The sequence below is a fragment of the Rosa rugosa genome, chromosome 5 (assembly GCF_958449725.1).
Source record: "Rosa rugosa chromosome 5, drRosRugo1.1, whole genome shotgun sequence".
Lineage (NCBI taxonomy): Eukaryota > Viridiplantae > Streptophyta > Magnoliopsida > Rosales > Rosaceae > Rosa > Rosa rugosa.
The window spans coordinates 6,295,167-6,320,210 of record NC_084824.1 but is presented as its reverse complement, the minus strand read 5'-3'; the positions used below and the strand labels follow the sequence as shown (position 1 = coordinate 6,320,210).

Genomic DNA, 25,044 nt, shown 5'->3' with positions numbered 1-25,044 from the left:
TTGGCTGGTTGACCGTTGACCGAGGGAAACACCTACTGATTACTTAACCAAATTAAGTGGTTAGCTTTAACCTTATAGTGAGCCTGGGGACAGTTCAGAATGGTGGTTAGTAGTTATAAGCGGTTGTTCATGAAGTGTAACGGGCACGTGGTTGCTTCATGATGAGGATTTAGGGAGGTTCGGATCGATGATGATGATAATAATAATGTCACACTCGCTTGGATTTGATTCAAGGAAAAGCATTGTTGATTAGTTTTATGAATTTCTTTGGGTATAGTAGAGGATCTGATGGCTAATGATTTGTGATAATCCACTTGGTGCACGTCTGAAAAGAGAGGTTACTGTAATGTAGCAGGAGAGGAATCATAATTATATAGGATTTTATACCAAAAAGCTGAGAATTAGAGTATTGTATAATGGGAGATTATGATCTGCTCGGAAGCTATAATTCTTATAGATAGTTGATCCGATTGTTTCAAAATGAAGATTGTTTTACTTTTGAAAAATTTAATTTATACCTACCTGCACCATGCATGATACGATTAGTACTCTAATCTTCTATTACAAGGAATAAGCGGTAAAATTTATATTATATTGTTAGTATTCTAGTTTTCTATAGAAGTGAAATTTATATTATATTATTACATATTAGAATACAATAAATTATCTACAATGAGATTTTGATTCTTAGTTTGTAGAATAACAACTCATAATTAAAGTGCATAGAATTAAGATATAAAAAATTTTGCTTTTTTATTTGCATATTGAATATAATATTTTTATTAAACATAATTTTTCATTTCTGTGATCAATTGTTTTTTTTTTTTTTTTGAAAGGAAGACGACAAACTATATTAAGTGAATATTGAGAATTACATGGAATGATGCATAAAACATCAAAAGAAAGCAATAAAACATAACAAGATGCACAAACACATCTGTAATGAAGAAAAAACAATAAAGCATAATTAGATGCACAATCGCATCGAGAATAAAAGGTAACCAGGTAACCATGTGACTTGATGCCGTAAGGCATTGCTGCACTGCATATGTCACTGAAGCAGTGTAAATAGAAGAGTAACCTTAACTGTAACCGATGATATGACCACCTAGGAGAGGCGATTCGCTCACCAAGAGATCGAAAGCGACCAAGGGTGTTAGAACCTCGGATTTAGGCAGACGAACTCTGAAGAACCAGAACCAATACCAGAACCATATGAGCAGTTGTGTCGGATCCAAGATCCGAAATAGAATACGACCTGGATCCCAAATGCGGATCCAAATCCGGCCTGAGACCAAAGTCAAATCTACCAAAGCAGACTCGACTAAAGCCCAAGCCCATCTGAATCTGATTTGGACACCTAAGTACATGGGCACCCTATCAGACCTTCTCTGGGCACCCACACATCTACTCGCCCACTGCAGCCGTCGAAGGCCACCAATGGAAGGACCACGGCGCCGCCTCCACCATCCACGCATAGCCCCAGAACGCCTCGTCTTGCTCCGCCGCGCCATACCAGAGCGCGCCGCCAATCCGTGAGAAGATCAGATCTCAGAACCACGAGCCCATGCCGGAAAAGGCCCAACCCCAACCACTGAACCTCCGTCCCACAGTAATCAGATCTCGGCTGATGTAGAGCCGGACAAGAATCCTCATAATTCAGGCGTGCAGCCAAGTGCCCCCGCCACCCAACCTCACAGCCAAAATTCCAAGAAATCTTCAAAGTCCCTGGATCCCAGATCCGAATCCGGCCGAACAACTCTGATTTCCCAGCAAAAGGTCGGCGACCACTTGCCCAAGTCGAGCGCAGCCTTGAATCCCAGGCTGTAAAGACCCAAGAGAAAGAGAACAGAGCACGATCCGCCACCGGCCGCTAGCTGGAGGAGTTGTAGACCACTCCTTTGAAAAGCAAACCGGAAGAAAATAGGAGACGGTATGCACCGCACTCGAGGTATACGACACCAATGGATGTGCCGACATTGATCTCCCTCAGAGATGGAGAAAGTTGCAGAAACGTCCACCCATCGGGGCGGCGTTCTCTCAAACCCTGTAGATTGTAAAATAAGGAGTATCCGTGATCAATTGTTAATTTTATGTGATTTCTTTATTTAAATTATTTACCCATCGCATCTTAATTAGATTTTTGAGAGACTGATTCCATCTTAATTGAATTATTGAGATTGAGTAAATTAATATTTGATTTTACCCTTAATTTGCTTCATATCTTCAAAGTTTTCCATAGAGGAAAAATATCAATCTGCAATCTTCCACTATCGTTGTCAAATGGTTAATTGAGATATGATGAATTTCCAAGACACAATTGCTTGATTTTAAGGGCACTTGGAAATCAATACATTCGATCGTCTCGAAGAAACGTGCCCTATTTGCCCCCAGGAACTCCCCACCATATATTCCTCAAACAAAACCGAAAAAACGAAAATGAAAAAAGACGCTGACCAGGAAACCCACTTGACACTTGGATAACTCCATGGGTGTATCATGAATGCCCTTTCAAATGGGGTACATACAAATATTATAGGGGTAGGTCTGGCCACCATGACAAATTCCCATACCAACTTGAGCCTAATCAACTCCCATCGGGTCTTGGGCTCTTTCTAGCCAAAGTCTAGCTAGAAAGATAGGCTCTGGAGCTATAGTTCGTAAACAGTTCTGCAAGTGATTAGTTAATACTTAATAGGTAGTCCTTAGTTTCTGGTTTGCCATAATTACAAGCAAAGCATGAATGAATTGACTGCTAATCTCCATTAGCATGAATGCATTGACTGCTAATCTCCATTAGCTCGCTCAAGTGGCCGTTGCATAGACGTAGCACCACCATCAGTCCATCACCACCACCACCACCACCACCCCAATTGCCATACATACACGACTAACCACTTCATGGGGTTCAGGTCGTCACTCCAAAACCTAGGTGGAAGACACCAGATTCACACCCAGTATATTCAATCATGGTAAACAGGTGCACCCCTGAAATTTGGGAGCCATACCTTTACTCGGTTCTGGGTCTTTTGGCCCTACTTGAATAGGGTTTATCGGAATCATATACTAGCCAGGGCAACTGCCCCCATAAGAAACTGGAAAAGTGAGTAAACCCTAGTTTTAAGAGGAAGCAGATGGGGCCATGGGGCCATGTGCGAGGAGCATGAGGCCGGCATGCACCATAAGACACGCGTATGTGCGCGCGCACCAAATTTTGACTCAGACTCGATCGAACTCAAGCAACGCAATTAAGGAGTTGATGAGCAATACGTGAGGGTTTGTTTTATGATTTTGATTAGTATATAATCTATGAGCTTCTCTTCGAGTTTAATTAATTAGCTAAAATATGTTTGTGAGGCACTAATATCCAATGAAAACATTATCCTAAGGGTCAGCAAGGAGGAGAAGTACTATTATTCCTAGTTTATAATTTTGGCGGCTTTTTTTGTTGGATAATTTGATTATTGTATCTCGTACTCTAATTGTTAATTTTGGAGTATTGGATTGGACTAAGACTGACTGAGTTTGATCGTGGATAATTAATAAATCAAGATGGTTTTAATTAGAAAAATTAGAGACATGCATGGGACACCACAGAATGAGTCATGAAACATGGTTGATTATCTGAATCTCTGATTAATATGTTATCATCTTGTAGGCAAAGGGAGGAACTAGGGATTTGGATTCCATTTCTTTCTGTCACCATGTCCCATATTGATGAAATTAGAACACTTCATTATTTTTTTTTTTGAAGGGGTTTGGAGCCCATCCTTACTCGGAGGCTCAGCCCTCAGCCCCACGCCCGAATATTATTGATAACAGAAGGATGATTGTACACCGAGGGTGACATATAACCTTCACCTCGAGTACTAGTACAAGAATCCTCATAGAGTACATTCTGAATAATAACATGTGCCTCTTCTAACCAATACTCATCTAAAACATATAAACTAGCAAGGTGCGCCAATCTATGGGCTACACCATTTGCTTCATTAATTTTTCTTATTTGGTCGTGTTTGTTTTATGTCATGTTTATTTAAATTGTACTCGTGTATTAAAATAAGGAATTATTTTGATTTGTAAGTTTTTATGTATTCACAAAACAAAAATTAAAAAATGTTACAAGCTAGCATTTTTGGAATTTCTCACGAAAGAGTAAGAATTCTAAGTGAGTGAACACGCTATATCGTTTATTTCTTAATTAATTGAAAATCTCACAGAAAGGATTTGTGTGTACGTATTAAAACAAAAATATTCGCAAGATTGACCGAATTACCATGCTATGAAAAACCTAACAATAATACATGGAGCAATCGAACCATGCATGCATGTACACACAACACATAAATTTGAGAATAATTAGTAAAATACTTGCCTTTATTTACAAACATTTATTTAATTTTTTAAATTACGTGGCAAAATTAGGGCTTGCAATTAATTAACTAATGAAGTTAAAATTCCAAAATCATTGATGAGAAACCATTCTGAAACCCTAAAAAGATTCAGATTCAATCCTCACAATAAATTTCTAGAGATTCCGTCAGTTACGTTTCCACTAATCAAAAATTTTCTTCAATAATAAACGGTGAGGCATTAATTCCTGAAGGAAGTTTGAGCACAGAAATTGATTGAGACAAACCGTTAAAAGTTAAAACCTAGACCACCAGGATAAATTGACTTAACTCCCTGGCTCCATTGATGGTTGATCCCTCACACCTTGGAATTCGAAACTACTTTTTACTGTCCCCCCGCCCCCTTATTTTATCGTGTATTTACTGTTTACCGCCAATAAAAGTTCTAATATGTGAGATTACTGGTCAAAATAACTAAACGCAGCACGGTAATTCTTTCTTAGGATCTTTCTTGTGAATTCGGTAATAATGAATGTAACTACAACATGTATGAGTATTACTTTCTTTAGAAGATAAATCACATATTTTCTTTCGACAACAACTCTTTTGACTCCTACTTATTTTTGAGCAAAAATCACTTGTATCCCTTTAACTTGAAAGACTGAACATAGACTTTGTGCCTGATTTATTTCAACTTTTAGAGGACTAATCAGTGAACAAAGATAAATACAAAGACTAAATTGACTAAAATGGAATACAGAGATAAAAAAAATTGGTTAAATAAACTATACAAAAGGACCGGAAAAGAAAATTAGTAAATTATTACACCTATCTCAAACTTACTCAGCGCACTTTAGCACCTAGCCACGTTAATCTCCCCGCAAAGTTCGGGTGGGTGCTAGAATACGCGGGGTGTTCAGATTTACATGGCCTTGCCAGCCAACCTATACCATCCTTCATTTTAAGCAGCGAAGTTATTCACAAATTTAGACCGAGAATTTCCAATTTGGAAAGTCACAGACTTTTATATAGAGAGAGTCACAGAGAGAGAGAGAGAGAGAGACCTCAGAGACTATAAAAAACCCACAAAGAAAAACACAAGCAGAGAGAAAAAGAGGGAAAGCTGTGGGACTGTGTTTGGTGGTACCTTTTGAACTTGCAGGTTTTTTTGGAGTATTGTGTCGGGAGGTCTCTGAGTTTTAATGGGCAGTTGGTTTTACATTTTGGGTTTTCTTTTAAGGAAGGAGGAAAGCATATTTATATTGTTTATTGGTTTCCTTAGTGAGAGAGATGAAACAGAGGCAAGTCTAAGATCCTAAAGATCTTTCTTCCTTTCTGTGTATAAATACATACATACCAGCCCAGCTTTTCTCCTTCCCTCTGCTCTTCTTGCTTTGTTCCGAGACACAACCCAGAAAGAACAAAAGTAAAAAGCTTTTGGTGTAGGAGATAATCACCAATTCTCTGCATATTGAAATGGGTAGGTGCTGTTTTCTTTGATTTATGGCTTCATGATTTGTGAATTTGTGTTCTTTTGTTACGAGAATCAAGTTGGAGGGTGAGAAAGTGTGGGTTTTTGAGTTTAGTTTTCTTAATTGAAGGATTGAGGAACAAGTTTTCTCTTGGATTTTGGTTACTTTACAGTTTACACTGTCTACACCTTCATCCCCCTTTGTCTTGTGCTACAAGTCCTTGAAAGGATTTACCTTGATGGTTTTTGTTTTCTCCTTTTTAGCTTCGTTATATTCTTTAGGAGTTACAAGTATCATTGCCTGATTGGTTCTGCATAAATTCCCAATCTTCTTCCATTGGTGCCTTTTATTCCCTCCCACCTTTTTGTCTAATTTGGTTTTACTTTTTTTTTTTTTTTGGGTTTCTTCAGAGGTTAGCATGAGCTTTTCACATGACATGGATGATGAATATGAGAAACTTTGCAGGAGAATGAACCCACCAAGGTTTGCAATCTCATTTTCTTCATTGTTGCTCAAAGTAAATGAATTTTTACCATACCTGTTTTTGAGATTTACACCTCTGTCTGTCTTGTCAGGGTTGTAATTGATAATGAAGCCTGCAAGAATGCCACGGTGATAAGGGTATGGTCACCCTTTCTATACTTTTGTGTGTCTTTTTCTTCTCCAATTCTGGTTTTTGGTGGAAGTTTTGGTACTTATTCCAATTTTCTGGTGCAGGTTGATAGTGCTAACAAACTTGGAATACTTCTAGAAGTTGTGCAAATACTCACTGATCTTAACCTTATTGTAACCAAAGCGTACATATCTTCGGATGGTGGCTGGTTCATGGATGGTAACACTCCTTTTATGCTTTTTTTGACTGTTGGTAGTTTATCACCGTGAAAAATATGTCCTTTAACCCTTTGTGATTTGCTTTTGAAATCAGTTTTTAATGTCACTGATCAAGATGGAAACAAGGTTACAGATGAAGGGGTTTTGGACTATATACGAAAGGTAAGTTGTTCTTGCTGTTTGTTTTTCCTATGTTTGTTCACTTTAATGTAATAAGGCTCCTAATCTTGTTCCTTTTATTCAGTCTCTTGGCCCTGAGTCTTGCTTTGCATCTTCCATGAGATCTGTTGGTGTTATACAATCAATGGACCATACTACACTTGAGCTAAGCGGAACCGACAGACCGGGATTGCTATCTGAAGTGAGCCGTGTGCTCGCCATTCTTAAATGCAATGTAGTGGGTGCGCAAGTGTGGACGCACAACACAAGGGCTGCATCTGTGATGCACATTACCGATGAGGATACAGGGTTGGCTATCACTGATCCCGAGAGGTTAGCTAGTATTAAGAAATCAGTATGCAATGTACTTAAGGGCAGCATCAAATCTAAGGGGTCTAGGACTGTTGTCTCTCATACGGGCACACACCCTGAAAGAAGGCTACACCAGATGATGTTTGCAGATAGGGATTATGACCGAGTTAAAGATGAGAGTGTCTTGGATGACAAGCAAAGACCAGATGTGAATGTTGTTAATTGGTATGACAAGGACTACTCAGTGGTTACTATTCGGAGTAAAGATAGGCCAAAGCTTCTCTTCGATACAGTTTGCACTTTGACAGACATGCAGTATGTGGTTTATCATGCAAATATTGATGCTGAGGGGCCTGAAGCTTATCAGGTATGATTTTCACTTTCTGCAACTTAACATTGGTGGCTTGTTTTCGGCTGCTTGGTTAGATGAGCTACATTTGGTCCTGGTTTGGCTAGAAAATCTTGCCTAATCATTGTCTCAATGCGTTTGTAGGAATACTATATCAGGCATATAGATGGATCTCCTGTGAAATCAGATGCAGAGAGACAGAGAGTGATACAATGCCTTGAAGCAGCTATTGAGAGAAGAGTATCTGAGGTAAATGGACTATTGTATCTCACATTTTCTGTTTGTCTGATTCTGTTTTGGGAAGTAATCTTCCAAAGGGAACCAAAAGTATTCATTTGAGGGCATTGATAGCTCTAATGTATGACAAAGGAGTGATAATCATTTGTTTTGTTTAATGCAGAATTTAGCGATTGTACTGATATGATTATGAGTCAAATTGTCATTTTAAAAGCATGGATGTTGACCTTTTTCTTTTACTAAACCAGTGCTGCTGTAGTATATTCCATTTGTCTCATTATGTTCTAATGCACTCACCTGTTTGTCTAATTTCAGTAATAGGTGATACTTTGATTCTGTTTAGTCATATGTTTTTTATTTGTTTTTGAAAGACTACATCGAAATGCAGACAACTGATATGTTTCTTCTTGATTCAGGGTTTGAAGCTAGAACTCTGTACTACAGATAGAGTTGGGCTGCTCTCTGATGTCACCCGAATTTTTCGAGAGAATAGCCTTACTGTAACCAGAGCAGAAGTGACAACCAAAGCAGGCAAAGCTGTTAATACATTCTATGTTCGTGAGGCATCAGGCAATCCTGTTGACTCCAAAACCATAGAGTCGATTCGTCAAGAAATCGGGCAGACGATACTTAAAGTGAAAGGCACTCCCGAAGACTTCAATCCTGGTTCTCAGGAATCACCAACCAGGTTCCTCTTTGGTGGTCTGTTCAAGTCAAGATCTTTTGTGAATTTTAAACTGATTAGGTCTTATTCCTGAGAAACTGGTCACTGATCACCCCCCTCTTGTACATATTAGACCAGTCAAAGTCCAACTTCACCAAAATTTAGACCAATTTAGCGGTTGAGAGACCTAAATTTAGGAAAACATCCAATTTTAGAGGAAAAAAGTAGAGTGAAGTATTTGTAAATACCCCCTATCAGCATCTCTGGTTCCTTTTTTTATTACTGTGATCCAACCTCCCATTGGGTCATCAGAGCAAAGGAAATTGTGTAATGATCAGAGAAAAAGTATTTCTAAGCATACATTCTTTTCTATATCCTTGTTCAAGTCATGGTAGTATAATATTTAATACGAATCTCAATCTTTGTTTTGTATATATTTTGTGGTTGGGGTAATTGTGGTAGGCATCAGTCAATTGGCTCTAGTTTTTTTATTGGCATTCAATGATTTGAATTTTCTTGGCAACTTTAGGTCCTAATTCCAAACATAAAAAGCTGCATAGAAAAGGTTCCTTTGTGTTTTGAGTATTCAAAGCTGTGTTTCTTTCTTGGTGGGTGATTGTACCAAACATTTGACTACTCGATTTCCCATTGGGCAGGCTATGAGTGATTTGGTTTCTAGTTTTAGTTGTGCATTCAATCACCATCAGATGGAGACAGGCACTTTGAAACCCTTAACTTGGGAATGAATGAAGAAAGGTAAAATTTTTTTGCAGAAAAACCCAAAATTGGGGGTAGAGTTGAAAGAATCATGCACTCATATTCTATACGCTTCTTTTTTGTTTCCATGAAACTGATTTGGACCCATTACTAGTTGGAATAGGAAAGGTACATGAAGATCCTTCTAGGCCAATCCAAATCCATTTTGAACATTCCCTTTTGACCAAATACCTCAGCAAAGTGCCAAGGATGCTGTGTGATTTGAAAGCACAAAAGCAACAATTGAGAGAGGAAAAAAAAAAGACAAGAGGGGAAATGCGCCTTTCTTTTAAATTTTGTAGTCAAATAATTTTATGATAGGTCTTCCTCAGTAGTCTTTGTAATTGGCACCATTATTACCACTTGGGTTTCGTCACTCTTATCTTGGTTGCTGATGCCACCAGAAGAAGAAATCCCAGATGGACAAGCAATCCAAAGTGACAAGATAATTGATATTTTTGTACACAAAAGATTATATGCAGCTGTCTTTCTTTGTCATTGTTTATGTAATGCAACGAATTTCATACATAATTTGGTGGTTACCACTTCAGCTAAAGAAAGATTAGTTAGAAATGGAAAAGCCTTAATAATAAAACTATACTCTGAAAAAAGGCATGTCTTGAAGTAGACAGATTACAATCATTACATGAGTAGCGTATTTCTTTGTAATTGATTGTTATAATTATTTGACTAGTTACAAGTTTCCTTCATACATTGTATATGTCTTGGATAAACATGAATGTCCATATCAAGACTATTAGAGCAAGTCTAGTCCACCCTTCATTTCCTTTTCTTTGCTCCCCTTTGACAAAGAGAAGTACTAACTAATTCAATCTTTTATGTTTTGAGTTTGTCTACGATACACTAATATATTGATGCATCAAGTAGACCAGTCCGATGTAGAGGAAGACCGTAGAGAGTTGATCTACTACTGTAAACAATTGATCTACATTTACAATACATTTCGTAGGCTATTTCTGGTCTTTACTGTGAATCTGTGATACATTCATGCATCATGTTTTGCTAGACAAATAAACACCAAAATCACACAGAACTGCACAACAGAGATACACTACTGTTTTTGTGCAGTATTCTGCTTGGACTAGTCAACAGTCAACCCTACTCTTTATTACATATGAATGAACCAAGAGTAATAATCAATCATGGCCTAATCACGATCATGCATATTGAGATAAAAATATGATTTAACAGTGATGGTGAGCCACAAATCAAAGTCCATATTCATCTGCAAAATCCTGAAATAAACAGCGAAATATTGTTTAAGTTATCAAGAATCATGTGCCTCTGAATTTTCTCTGTCACTGAAAACAATGGCTTTTGAATGCATGTGTGCACAGTGCACTTATTCCTCACCACATGACATAAAGAAAGTGGGCATTGGGGGAATGCAAGATTGCAAACTGGTTTTCTTTGAACCTCAGCAAGGAAGCAACCTCCCCTCACATGAAGGAAGCTCAATCTCAGCTGAGCATATGAGATTCTTTATTACATATCCCATTTAACAATGCAGCAATTCCAGTGCTGCTTCTGCACAATTGCACATGATATGTGCCATTCTTTAGCAACTAGCAAACCTTTTGGGGCCCCCTCATAGGAATTTAGCCGATTCATCCCATCATTTTACTTTACTGTAACGAAAAAATCAATATGTACCCCTTAAAGAAAAAAAAGGGAACTTCCAATGGATTAAAAACTAACTAGTATGTCGATATTGTAAAATTTTCGACGTGGAGATGCAGATTCTAGCTTATCTGGATGTGTGAGTCAATGGTCACTCTTGTAATCTTATTGTAACATTAATGATTCCCCCAGCTAGCTAAATTAAGTATTCCTTGAGATCTCTCTCAAAGTTATATACCTAGCTAAGAGAGTACATAAAACACAAGGAGATCCAAAGACCCAATAACTTACACTAGAGGCAACAAACAATCATGGAAGACACAGGTACTGAGTTTCCAGGCTTCCAAACTTGTGCACACAAGGATGACAGTATTTTCAGAAGGCGGTTGAGCCGGTTGCAACGACGAGCTCCTTATCCTCTTCAGCTGATTAAGCAGCCTAATAATAACAATGCCAGCTCTTCTGGTTGCACCAGCAGCTCGAATAATTCTTCTTCTTCTTCTTTGAATTCATTCATCTATCAGAGTAAAGTTCCTATCCCACTACTCTCCCCTCTAGTATTGCCTTCTTTGCTTGAATCTGCCTGCATTCAACAAGTAAATTAAGTGCGCTGCTACCCAAAGCCTTGAGGAAGTTTTCAGAAGGGTTATATCCTGTGGCAAGTTGATGTAATCTTTAAGTACTTTTATTCCAAGGCACATTGTATCTTCTATTTGTATGAACTCTGTAAATTGAGTACATTTTGCTTCTATGGGTTTGCCAACAAATTCAGATGATGAAAATTTCTGCTCCTAGATACATCTTTAGTAATTACAGATCATGTATGTATAAAATATTAAAATTTCTGCCTTTCTAAAATGCAAAGCACTACTACGTACCCAACAAGCCCAAAATGTGAACTTCGAAATTAGGCTATTAGAATTATAAGCAATCTCTACTATAACGGTGTAGGCTCAAGTACTCGATCCAAGTGCTTTCTTCAAACATAAAGCCCATGTTTGGATTGTGGTTTTGTTTAGTAAGCCCAATAACCATCTTATTCAAGAACAAATTAGGGATCTTGACCAAAAACACCAAAATTATCCCACTTACCCCAACAACAGATTTTTATTCCCACTAACCCAATTTAAAGAAAAATGACTATTTTGCCCACAACTTAATTAATGAATTACAAGCCACTACCACTCTCTCTCTCTCTCCGGTATCCACCTTCGGCGCAACGTTGATCGCAAACGACATGACGAACTCTGGCAATTCGCGACGAAGAGCAGACTGCTCTCCACACCCAAGCAATTGCTCAGGACACTCAAGCTCCATCTTCTTCGCTGAATCTCGCGAACACCGTGTTGCAAATCGAACACCTCGCCCTCGTTCAATTATAGCGGTCAAGATCGAGCTTCTGCACCGGCCAATTGTCATTCGGCCCGGATCTCACCTTTGCCTTCCGCTCTTGCAACCACATCCGCTACATGAGCTTTTCCGACCCAGCTCCAATTCACCCACCTTCGCCGGAGTCAATCTGAGATTGAGATGCAGACCTCTGATTGCGAATGTTCCTTGATCTCAGAGCAGTTCCCGGAAACCACCGGGTCCATCACCTCGTTTCGGGTAGACGCGCGAAGCTTTGCAGACGAATGCCGAGATTGGAGAGGATCGGAATTTACAGGTGGTGGTGAGAATATCGGCGGCGGCGTCGATGGTGTCGTCTTTCACGTCTCACGGTTGAACTCCTTGAACTCCGATTGGGTGCCCAGAGCTTTTCTCTGGGTGCCCAAATCAATTTCTTTGTTTGTTTTTTTTTTTTTTAAGTAATGGGACAGAAGGAAAGAAATTTTTTTTTTTTGAATGTCTATTGGGGGGGCAATAGACGTCTATTGGCGAGCAATAGACGTTTTGAATTGATATAATCTCTTCGTTTTTTTTTTTTAATCAAAGTTTTATTTGTCTAATTTTAGGAAGATTAGTTCCCATTCCAGCAACCGAAAGTTCTACTGGGGGGCAATACATGGCTGATAGACGTCTACTGGGGGGCAATAGACCTCTATTGCCCCTCTATTGGGGGGGGGGGTAATAGATGTCTATTGGGGGCAATAAACCATTCCAGTGAGGTTTTCATAAAAGTCCGGTGAGTGGCGGTCGGTGACCGGAATCCGGCGACCGGTGACCGAAATCCGGGGAACTTGGCCGGATTCCGGCGGTCGGTGACCAGATTCTGGCTACCGGTGACGGGGCTCCGGCGAAGTCTCCTATGGTTTCTCTCTCTTTCATTTTTTTTTCTCTCTCTAAGTAACAAAGGAGTGAGGGTAAAATGGTATTAAAAAAAATAAAAAAAATCTTAATGAGGTATTAGGGAATACCTCCTTAGAGTGTTTTGGGTAAGAGAGAATTAAAAAAACTTAATGGGGTAAGTGGGAAAAAAATCTATAAAAATAGGGTAAATGGACAAAAACCTAACAAATTATAGGCAACGTAATGGAACTATAAACTAGAGACTACTAGCTAAGAAAACATGAAGAAATCAATATAAAATCATGTACATTTATGAGCCTATCAATGATGCTATTGCAAATTGGATGAGTCCTTAAACCCTTAATCGGCCTAGACGTGAAAGCAGAACCCATTCCCTTTCGTCCTCTCCCTTTCTCTACCCCTCTCTCACACTCTCTCTTTGTGCAGTTCAAAGAAGCAATTGTCCTTCTCCAGCTCAAACATGTAGATATGGGGACGACCTCTGTTTCAAAAACAACATGTATGCACTTAGTGCCATAGAAATCATACAGGTGGACTGTGTAATTCCGTAAAACATAGCAGGGCAAAAACTTCTGCCCACTATTCATAAGGAAAACCTTCATTTAGTATAAGTTATAATTTCTTACTATTTAATATTTATAGTAAGAAAAATTCATTAATCAATTTCTAATACATACACCTCCTCGGTAATTGAATTCCAAGTTATTTAGGAAAGTGTTCCTGATCATGACGAGGGGTGCATTTTTATTCTCACTCGTTTGCATTAGTAAATGCATGAGTCGATATGTATAAGTATAAGAATCAATGCTTTATTTATAGGGGCTGTGACCACTTACCCAATTTCAGCTTCAAAATTGCCCACTTACTCCACTAAGAGTTTTTTAACCCCATTTACCCAATCTAACAGCTATTGACAGTTTCGCCCTTATTTTAATTCATAAATTACACTCCCCCTCTCTCTCTCTCTCTCTCGCTCTCTCATCCCCTCCTCACCCAGACCACCGTCAACGATATCTCTCTCTCTCTCTCATCCGCCTCCTCACCCAGACCACCGTCGTCGATCTGCCTCCTTTGCGGCTTCTCGGCCATCACCGCTGGCTACTCCATCATCGAGCCCAGGCAACCATTCATGTCCCCATCAGAAGCAGCACTAGACACCGTGCCAATCACTAAGTCAAATCATCGAGCCCAGGCAACCATTCCTGTCCCCATCAGAAGCAGCACCGGACCACCGTGTCAATCACTAAGTCAAACCACAAATCTGGAGATCAAGTCGACCTCAAACACGAAAGCCCGACCTTGACCCGATTCCAAATCCGATTAGACAGCCGAGACCACCTTGAAAGGGAGCCAACCCAAGGTCCTCAATCCCAGGTTTGCGATTTTGCTGTTGGTGTTTGATTCCGAGGATGAGCTTGTGCTTCTTCTTGGCGCGCTCGTCGTCGTCGTCCGGCGAAGGAGGAGGAGGGGCCGGCTTCACACTCTTGGGTGCCCATAGCACTTTTTTTTTTTTTATACACTGTGAACCCCGAGAATGAGGAAGGAATTGCAATGTAACTGTGGGGTTTGTTTGATGGTCTACTGGGGGCAGTAGACACATTATTGGCCCCCAGTAGACTTTGATATGAGGGACATGGATCACTATAGTGTGGTGTTTTGATAAGTTACATGTAGTTTTCTGTGTATTAAAGTCAAATTATCTGTGAATCATACAAAATGGTGTATTTTTGGCCCCCAGTAGACACATTATTGGCCCCCAGTAGACTTTGAAATGAGGGACAGGGATCACTATAGTGTGGTGTATTGATAAGTTACCTGTTGTTTTCTGTGTATTAAAGACAAATTATCTGTGAATCATACAAAATGGTGCATTTTTGGTGGTCTATTGGGAGGCAGTAGAGACATTGGACTTTGTATTGGGGGGCAATAATATGATTATTGGGAGCCAATAATATGATTATAAATTGATCAATTGTTCCTGTAGTGTATTCATTTTGGTTTTGGGAGTTCATACAATTCACTGGACGGCAATAATATGATTTTTGGGAGGTAATAATATGATTACTGGGGGGCAGTAATATGATTACTGGGGGGCAGTAATATGATTACTGGGGGGCAATAATAGCCGGATTCCGGATTCCAGTCATCGGTCGCCGGATTTCGGTTACCGGTTCCCGGAATCCGGTCATTGGTCGCCAGAATCCGGTCACCGGTCGCCGGAGACCGCGCCGGCCACTGGTCACCGGAGCACAACAAGGTGGAAGGTGACTTCTCTCTCTAAGTGAGAAAGAAGGAGAGGGCAAAAAAGTCTAAAAAAAAAAGAAAAAAGAATTAATTGGGTAAAGGGGAAATAATCCCTTAGAGTGTTTTGGGTAAATGGGGTTAAAAAACAGTTGGTGGAGCAAGTGGGCAATTTTTAGCCTAAAATCGGGTAAATGATCATTTTCCCTTATTTATAAACTCATTTTGCCCTGAACAAGTAAAAGTGTTATAATTTTGAATCGATATATAGCTTCATTAATTTTTCGTATAAATTTATCTAAATAAGGAAGATTTAATTTGGGATCAATGTCTTTATACCGCTTTAACCTTTTATTTTTCTTTTTATATTTTTAATTAAACAAAGAAAGAAAAAATCAAATTTGGTGTGTCCATCCAAACATTGTTGAGACCAAATAAGTTTGTAATAAAATCAATTATTATTGGTCAATACAAATAGAAAGACATGGCAAAGTCTTATATATATTTGAACGAGAGACCAATCCTCCTCTTCCACGTTGCACACCCAACGAACACGTCCGTCTTCTTTTTCTAGATAAAATAACTTTTTTCTTTTGGGTAGAATTTTCAATTTCATATATAAACGTTTTTCCCCTAATCTCTGCTTTCCTCTTCGTTTTGGTACCAATATATATATATTTTTTTTCCGGTTTCAATTTCAATTTCAATTTCAATTTCAATTTCAAAACCCTCTCCCCAAAATCGGCCTCCAAATCGGTCCCAAAGCTCCCTCCTTTCTGGGTTTCACTGTCCTGATGAGCTAGGGATTCATCGGCTTCATCAAAGGTGAGGTTCAATTTCTGGTTCTCGTTTGGTTCAAATCGTCACCGCGTTTATCAACTTGTTTTGAATTTCTTTATCTGTGGTACGGTTGTTGATTGATCGATGGATTCTTGCTTAATGGTTTTGTTTAATTACTGGACTTTGTGGGTTTTGGTTGAAGTTAGGGCTCAATTGAAATTCAATTTCTTTGTTTGAAGTGTGAATGGGGGAAAATGTTTGTGCATTTGCTTTCATTATGAATTGGGGATTTAGGGTTTTATGTAAAGTTGGGTAATTTGATGTAGCTGTTGGTTATATGAGTTAATATGGGTGTGTGTTCTTCGCTTATAACATGTTAGCTTCAAATGAAACAGACCCTAATAGTCAAGTGATTGTTTTGGTAAGGTACTGGCTTATAAGTTAGTACTAACAGATGAGACGATAAAGCCTGAAAAGGCTATAGGTGAGCAATGGTTTACGATAATTTATAAGATTATCTCTATTTGGTAAAAGGATTCCATTAGCGTTGTTCCTTTAAAGTTCAAATTCTTTCGATGTAGCGTGCATAATAGGTAACATTGCAAATCAGCAACGTGTGTGTGTGTGCATATATTTGCTAGGTTTTGATTGTGAGCATTTAATTCATACTCCGGATGCTTATTTATCTGATCGAAATTCAACTTTAGCTTGTTTTTTTATGGTTTATGTATTCCTTTGTTGCAGTAGCAGATGAAACAATGAGAGGGGCAAAATCATCAAGAGTCTTTCCTGGGCTTGGAAGATGTTCTGGGAAAACGCCTGTAGAAAGTTGCAAGGTTAATAAGGGTGTTAGCAAAGTTGAGATCATCGATCTTGACGACGATGATGATGTCATTGACATCGATGATATCGAGCAGCCACAATCTCGAGGTTCCAGTACATTGAGACAAAACAGAGAATTTAGTACTGTCATTGATATAGATGATGACGATGATGCAAGTAGTGACACCGATACCGTAATTTCTGTTGAAGAGGTTGGGGACCTGGACAGTGATGCCACCTCTAGCAAAAGTTGGTTCCCCACTTCTAACTATAGGCGGAGTTCCTTACGCTCAGATGGAGATGAATGTGAAGTTGTCCAGGAAAAGGGTTTTCCATCCAAGGGGTCAAAAGGCAAGCAAACCCATTCTGGGACAGCTCCCCGTAGATATGGTTATGGTTTATATTCTGAGTCTGAGTCCGCTTCCTCTGATACTGATTATTCTGATTGTGAGTTAATAGAAGGTTCAGTGCTTCATGAACATTGGAAAAAAGCTTCCCAAAAGAGAAAACATGTTGTTCATAATTGTCAGCCGGGTCCAGAGGATCAAGCTAGTGGATCTGGATCTCATGGTGATACTGTTGATGTGGAGAATAGGTCAGAACAGCATGCAGAGGCTCCTGTTTGTTCAAGTTCAGAGCATGGAAATTATGAAAAAGAAAGCCCTCCGGACATGGGAACTCATGATGACCACTTTGATGGTAGTTCTTTTGAGGCCAAAATGAAAACTTCTTCTGTGGAGTCCAATCAGAATGTTGCTAAGGATAGTTTTCCATGTGCAAAACCAGGGTCAGCTAAAGAAACAGAAAGCATACATAGGAATGATGATTTTCAGCATGTAAGAGGCAGAGTCCCAGAAGATCCTCTTAGTTGTAAGTCGCAAGCTGTTCATAATGATGGCATCTCTGGTTCTGGGAATGAAGAAGAGCAAAGTCCTGAAGAGCATTCCTCGCGGTCCACGGAAGAACTAGCTGGGAAACAATCTAAACATTTTATGCATAATGAACAAAAGCTCAGGGATGAAACTTGTTTCTCCGATTCTTTACCAAGGTTTTACAATGATCGAAGAAGCTCTGGGGTATTGAATGAAGAGCTTTCCTGCAAGAACCAACATTCTGGTGAAGTGCTTACTGACCACGGCAGAGTTGATTTAGGAGGCAAGGACGATGACTTTCAGAAAGGATCTAGTTTTGAGGAAAAGGTGAAATTAGTTCCTGGGCAGCCACTCAATGAAACACATGTGGATTGTGGGATTTCTGAAGATGACCTTGGAGCTGTTCCTAGAGAAAGTAAAGTGTCTGTGGATAAATCAGAAATAAGTAATGAAAAAGATGTTTCACAGGAGAGAGTGGGGGCAGATTCTGAGGTGGTATCTTTCTGCAACACTTCATCCAACAGAAGTAGTTCTGCAAGTGGGAATCAATCATCTGAAGCAAGGGAGCAGTTATGTGCTCAAGGTGTTAATGTTACTCCTGTTCAAAACAATATTATCACTGATCGTGAAAAGCTCAAGGAAACTGATGAATACAAGCAAGCAATGGAAGAAGAAATGGAATCCAGGCGGCAAGTCTTACAAATTCAGGTTATGCACATGCATGAATACCCTTTCTATTTGATGCTTTTATTTATTTTTTTATTTTTAACTCGTTGGAGGCTCCTATAGGCTACAGAACAAGAGATAGCCCTTTTCCCTCTCCAGTCTCTTCTCTCTTGTGGGTATAATCCAAAATCTTCCAGTTATTGAAAGGGGCTAAAATTATTCGTCTTATAGGGAGTCTCTTCTCTCTTGTGGGTATAATCCAAAATCTTCCAGTTATTGAAAGGGGCTAAAATTATTCGTCTTATAGGGTTGGTAGTTAATTATGCTCTTCCTCATTGAGTATTAATCATTCAGGATAGTTCATAACATGATAGATTATAGGTTCTGAATAAATCTCACCACTTTAGCTTATGTTATGTGCAGAATATATATACAAGCTTGACCATAATTCATCCGTAGTCTGGTGTCTATTTGTTTTCTTTTTTGTTTTATTATAAATATTATATATTATGCATAGCACTTTTGTATCATGTACCTTTGCAAACCTCAGTAGCCCTGACATCGGTAATGACCACGTGACCTTACATCAATCTTTCTTTTTTATTTTCTTTTATTTCAGGCAGAAGAGGCACAGAGATTGCGTAAGAGGAAAAAAGCTGAAAGCATGCGCTTATTGGACATGCAGAGAAGGCAAAAGCAACGCGTGGAAGAAGTTAGAGAAACTCAAAAGAAGGTTTGGAACTTTGGATTCATATCTTCAACAATCATCATATCTTCTTTGCCTCTCTTAAGGCGTTTTGCCTCATATCTTCTCTTTTTCTTTTTGGTACAGCAGTCTCTTTTAAGATTGTACCCAATTAAATATTTCTGATTTGTTAAAATGTGATGCTCAGGATGAAGAAAATTTGAACATGAAAGAGAAACTTCGTGCTGAAGTAAGGAAGGAACTCAACAGATTGGAATCGTCATGCAATAGCATGGCTTCTTTGCTTCGCGGCTTGGGAATACAAGTGGGGTCAGGTGTGCATCCTTTGCCACAGGAGGTAAGCTGAATAAGTGATTGAAGTATATGATATGTTAGGCAAAAATGCAACCACCTCGAATATTATATCAGACACGTGCATGTATATTTTGAAATGTACATTTATATGTATGAAACTATGAATACATCTGATTCTTTTTTTGATGGAAATGGTTATTATTTCAGGTGCATGCAGCTTATAAACGGGCATTATTGAAATTTCACCCTGATCGGGCATCAAGAACTGACATCCGCCAGATGGTTGAAGCTGAGGAAAAATTTAAGCTTATATCTCGCATGAAGGAGAAACTTATATCAACTACGTGGTTCTGAACACAAGTTATGATTTTGTTTCAACTTACTGGTTTCTAACTGCAGGAGCTAAAGGTATTTTTTTTTTTGGCTGTGGATGCATTTGCCACAAGTTGTCAGTGCACTTGGCATTTTTGAGCCCGATTTGATGAATATCCATTGTAAAACAGTTGTAGTTAGCCAAAGGAAATCATTGATTCAAATTTGAGAATGTTAACCCGATTCTTTGGTCTAGTTGTGTAATTCCAGCTGTCATAGTTATAATAAATTCAGGTACACTGAATTTTCTAAATGACTTGTGTCTTAGTAGCAGGAGGGTGTTTCTACATTTTGTAACATAAAATTAACACTTCTCGTGCTCCTATACAAGCTTGCAGCCAGTTTACACAAAATTGTTAATTTTTTGGCATTCCTGCAAAATGTCTCGGAAAAATTTCTTACATATGCCATGTTTTCCCTATGAAACAGAAAATTCATACAATTTCACCTTAAAATCTCCTGTTGGGGTTTGCAGACAAATTTCATGATATACTGATTGTAGCAGAAACAATTAAGCTGCTGCAGAAGGAGATAATTCATAACAGGCTCGCAACCAGGAGTTGCACTCTTTATAAGCTACCATATCCAAACTTCCAAAATCAGTACTATCTGTCTAGTCTAAGATTATAGTGGCCAATTCTGGTTTTCGATCACAAGCAGTTCAGACTTCACAGTGAGCGTAGCATTACTTGAACACCATGTTGTGGGCGAACAATAAGATTCTCATAGGGCGAGTGGACATAACCTGGGGAAAGGGTGAAGGAATAGTTCTGTAGAATCATTGAAAGAACAACTTTGGCTTCAATGGTAGCAAAGTTCAACCCTGGACAGATTCGAGGTCCCATTCCAAAAGGTAAGAATGCGGTTATGTTATTATTAGTAGCTTTAACAACACCGTCAGAGAATCGCTCTGGCTTGAAAAGATGCACATCTTCTCCCCAGAATTGAGGCTCATGGTGAAGTGCTAAACTGGAGATGTACAATTCGAAACCAGCAGGAATAATGAGATTTCCCAGTCTAACTTCCCTTTCAACTCTCCTATCATAGGATATTACTGGTGCGTATAACCTCAAAGTCTCATTGATGATCATACTCATCTGCATAAAAATAATGAACAATTCAGAATTTCACACTCAATTAGTTGAGAACATGCATTAACTTCTACCACTTATTTAGGCAAAGCAATTCATTGGGTTGTCGACTTTCTTACTGTTTTTAGTTTGGCAAGGCCATCAGGATCTGGAGTTTGTTTGCCAAATGATTGTAAGACCTCCTTTCTTGCTTCTTCTTGCCAATCAGGATGGAGTGCCAGAAGAAGGATGGTCCAAGCAAGCAAAGCATTAGTGGTTTCGTGTCCAGCAAAGTAAAAGATTTTGCACTCATCAACCAGTTCATCCACTGAAATCCGCTGCTTGTCATTGGCACCATGATGAGCCTTTAAAAGCAATCCTAGAAAATCATTCCCAAAGTTGTCTTCTTCTGCAGTCATTGTCTCCTTTTCTCTTTTCTTAACAATCTCCACTATGGAGTCATGTATTCCTTTCTCAAGTTTCTCTGATTCAATCTCATCGCTAGTTTTGAAAAACTTGCTGCAAAAATTGATCGAGAATATGTACATAAGAATTGACAATACACACAGGCCTCCAAGAATTGACAATATATATTGAGTTAAAACTTGATTCATCTTGTAAAACCAGCTTTACAAGGAAGCTAGGGAAACAAAGCTTCAATGAGACATTTGAGCAGCATATTCATAGAGAATTGATTACACATTGTGCAGTTGCTAAACAAATTATTAGACAATACTTCACCAAGATCAAGGCTTAGTACATTAGTTGGAAGTGAATTACCTGATGCCAGGAAATCTGATTTTGAAAGAAGTTTTGAGTAACAAGGAGCATAACTTGTTGAACATATCAAAAATGTTCTTCCCTTCTAAATAGCTACTGCCGAATGCTGTCTTCGAAATCACTTCCGAAGTCAACAATTTAAATTCTTCATACACCTCAATCTCTTTGCCATCATGGCTTTTCCACCTCTGTAGCATCGTCTCAGTACTATCTATCATCGTTGGAATCATACTCTAGTAAAAGTGACACCAGTAAATTCAGTCTATCATTGCTTGACACAAGAATTACCACAACTGTAAAAATTGATAAGCAACTACTTACTTTTAAGCTGTCTCCATGGAAGGCATGGTCGGCCTGTTTTCGCAATTTCTCCCATTTTTCGGGATCGGTTGTTGTGGCTAGACCTTCTCCAAATATCTTCTTCATCAATGGTAAGAGCTTCCTTTTCGGATAAGTGTCCTTTTTATTCAGTATCTCTTTGATCAATTCGGGCTCCGAAATCACCAGCTGAGCTTGACAACCATACCATTGAACAAAATTCTTCCCTGTAATTCACAAAATGTAATTCTCTTTCCAAAACATATTGATATATACAGTTCATAGTAACTATGAAAAGGTTTTACCATAGGTCTTGTTCCATGAGTGAATATGAGGTTGGACTCGAGAAAATATGTCATGGGAAAAGTTTGTGAGCCTTCTGCTCATGGCTTCCCTTTTCATCTCGGAGATCTCTTTGGTGTTTCCATGGATGAATCTGTACGAAGGGCCTTTGATTCCCTGCAAAGCCATCAGTTTCTGTATGCGAATCGGAGTCCACCATAGTTTGTGAAAGATCTTGATCAGAGCTAAGAGAAGAAATGCACAGAGAAAGCTTGAGATAGTGGTCACTAGGCCTCCCAAAGAATTCATTTTTTCGGTGTTGGTTTGTAAACAAAGTGAGAGTAGTCCACTATTTTTCTTCAAGTGTCTTTTTTTTTTTTTTTTTTGAAATATTCTTCAAGTGTCTTTTCTCTTATCGAAAATTGAACTGGGAGACACACGTGGTTGAAGGTTTGCTGAATTATTACCCAGACGAGTTGCCACGTAGCTTTTCCCCATGCATTATATATATAGTATAACTTGGTAAATGACAGAAATCTATGTTGTCAAGCTTTTCTGGAAAATTTCTGAGGTTAATTCACATCTCAAAATTCAAAACTGTTGACAGGGCCTTATATATAGTTGGACATATGCTAGGTTGGCGTTTACAATAATGAAGGCATTGATACATTGAATCAAAATTTACTCTAGGTTATTCATGTACGTATATTGGGTATTAGCTAGTTAATATTAAGGAAAAAAAAATATAGTTTTTTTTTTTTTGAGGTTAAATACTGTTTAGTCCATGTATTTTGCCTATCTCATCGTTTCAGTCCCTGACATTCTAATTTAATCTAAAAACTCTCTGATCTCACAATTTCCCTCTAATAGGTCCATTCCGCATCAAATTAGGAGTTGGCCTTGGGTGAAATGTCCAATATACCCCTCTGTTATTTTATTTTTTTTTTTTCCTTTTTAATTTCTTTTTTTCCTTTTTCCTTTTTTTTTTCTTTCTTTTTTCCTTTTTTTTTTTTTTTTTTTTTTTTTCCTTTTTAGTGACCATCATATCTTGCTGCATCAGTAGCGCCACGTCGGCGAACCAATCCAGATCGACTCGAAACTCCAATTATTGTTCTCCACGCCGGCGGCCATTTTTCTTTTCCATCACTATTCTTCTTCTTCACTTCTGGTTTTGGTCAACTTGGCCATCAAAAACCACCATTTCAACCAGACCAAAAATCCAAATCACCATTTTGAGCAAGACCCAAAAACCTTAGAGTCTGAAAAAATGGTAGTTTTCAGTGAAAAGTTTCCAAATTGAGGCCTGATGTGGAGAGAGAAAGTGGGATTTGAGTGGGAGAGAGAGAAATAGGCTGTGAAAACAAGAGGGGAGTGGTTGAGCGGCGAATTTCCGAGCTGATTGGGATATGCTTATGTTTGAGAGATGGCGTCGGCGACGATGGAGACGAGGGCGGATCCGCTAAGAGACAACGGAGGGAGATGGCTTCAGAGAAGGTGAAGAAGTGATCGATCAGCTCCTAGCCTCTTGCTTTGCTCGATGTCCATCTATACACTGCCAAGCTAGGTCTTTGCTGGGTTTGGTTTCAATTTGGGGAGAGAAACAGATGAGTTGTGGAGTTTGATCGGAATGGGATTGGTGGGTTGAGGAAGGAGAAAGTAGGCAGAACGAAAAGAAAAAAAAAAGAAAAAAGAAATTAAAAAGGAACAAGAAAAAAAGAAGAAAAAGCAAAAAAGAAATTAAAAAGGAAAAAGAAAAAAAAAAGGAAAAAAAGAAATTAAAAAGGAAAAAGAAATAACAGAAGAGTATATTGGACATTTCTGGTGGACTCCAGAACCCTTTTGCTTAGGTTTATTGGTTGTAAACCTAGTTATCAATCCGTCTGCAGCCACATACGGCTGCTTAAATAAGAGAAATAAAACCCTAGGGCAACTAACATTGAACCCTAAAGCCCATGGGTAAAAACAAAACAAACTAGAAAACCTAAAATAAAAAGAATACAAAACTAGCCTAAAATATTAAATCCCGAATCAGATAATTAAAACGACATATTTTGGCCTAAATCCGTTAGGGCTCACTAAAGTGAGTCTTGAAGATCTCGTCGTTCCCATTCTGGAAATGTGTCATGCGTCTCAAACGGACATTCTGGCAAAAAGTTAGTCAAATCTGATTCAAAATCAAAACCTGACTTTTCGCACGAGAAACCCGAAAAGTCCAAAACCAATTTTTCTTGAATATTTCAGCAGCTAATAACCTCTTTACACGTGAGTTACCTATTTTCCAATCACTTTTCTTGATTCTATGCTGCTTCTTTACTTTTATGGTTTTTTGATTGAATCGGGTCCATTCTCGTCCTACATCATTTTCCTCCACTATGAAAGAACTCGCCCTCGAGTTCCTCGTGAATAAAAGACAAGAATAGGCATTCAAAATACCCAAGAAAAAATTAGACAATTGAACCTGTGGATTATTGATCAGATCTTCTGCATATTCTGATGGCACAATCATGAACCCAACACCATAGATGAGTCTATTGTATGCATTTTGGCTTTCATAGGCAACCGTAGTAGATTCTTCTTGGCTCTCAAGGTTGCATTCTTGAATGACATCGGGTTCTGAATGATTTATTTCAGGCTCCAAAACTTCTTCATTATTAATAACCATGTCAACACGAGCAATTTCATATTTAATCTCTTCTTCATCATGGATGATTTCTTGTGGGGCTTCTTCTATTGAAAAATTTTCTATCTTCTCTTAAGGTAAACAATTGCTCTCAACAGGCAAAGCAAACTCTTTGGACTTTAACTTCTTCTCAAAAAT

General features: G+C 38.7%; 3 protein-coding genes across 4 annotated transcripts; 2 read left to right on the top strand and 1 right to left on the bottom strand.

The window, feature by feature from the left end:
- Window positions 1-5,299: 5,299 nt before the first annotated feature.
- LOC133710063 (ACT domain-containing protein ACR4-like) lies at window positions 5,300-8,808 on the top strand. The gene is made up of 8 exons (XM_062136039.1): window positions 5,300-5,832; window positions 6,235-6,307; window positions 6,400-6,445; window positions 6,542-6,656; window positions 6,750-6,817; window positions 6,900-7,493; window positions 7,620-7,724; window positions 8,129-8,808. Exons 1-8 carry the CDS (start codon window positions 5,829-5,831, stop codon window positions 8,468-8,470), a joined length of 1,347 nt encoding a protein of 448 aa, XP_061992023.1. The 5' UTR covers window positions 5,300-5,828; the 3' UTR covers window positions 8,471-8,808.
- Window positions 8,809-15,901: 7,093 nt separating this feature from the next.
- On the top strand, window positions 15,902-19,959 carry LOC133708934 (uncharacterized). Of its 2 annotated transcripts, none has more exons than XM_062134525.1 (5): window positions 15,902-16,089; window positions 16,795-18,446; window positions 19,024-19,137; window positions 19,298-19,447; window positions 19,612-19,959. In XM_062134525.1, exons 2-5 carry the CDS (start codon window positions 16,803-16,805, stop codon window positions 19,756-19,758), a joined length of 2,055 nt encoding a protein of 684 aa, XP_061990509.1. In that variant the 5' UTR covers window positions 15,902-16,089; window positions 16,795-16,802; the 3' UTR covers window positions 19,759-19,959. The 2 variants fall into 2 exon arrangements, with proteins under 2 accessions (XP_061990509.1, XP_061990508.1); XM_062134524.1 differs by having other exon boundaries at window positions 15,903-16,089; window positions 16,789-18,446.
- On the bottom strand, window positions 19,790-22,565 carry LOC133708935 (cytochrome P450 CYP749A22-like). Its single transcript, XM_062134526.1, has 5 exons — window positions 22,250-22,565; window positions 21,948-22,171; window positions 21,627-21,859; window positions 20,987-21,365; window positions 19,790-20,873 (listed from the first exon to the last, which is right to left on the bottom strand). The coding sequence occupies exons 1-5, from the start codon at window positions 22,533-22,535 to the stop codon at window positions 20,445-20,447; spliced, it is 1,551 nt and encodes a 516-aa protein (XP_061990510.1). The 5' UTR covers window positions 22,536-22,565; the 3' UTR covers window positions 19,790-20,444.
- Between the last annotated feature and the right edge of the window lie 2,479 nt (window positions 22,566-25,044).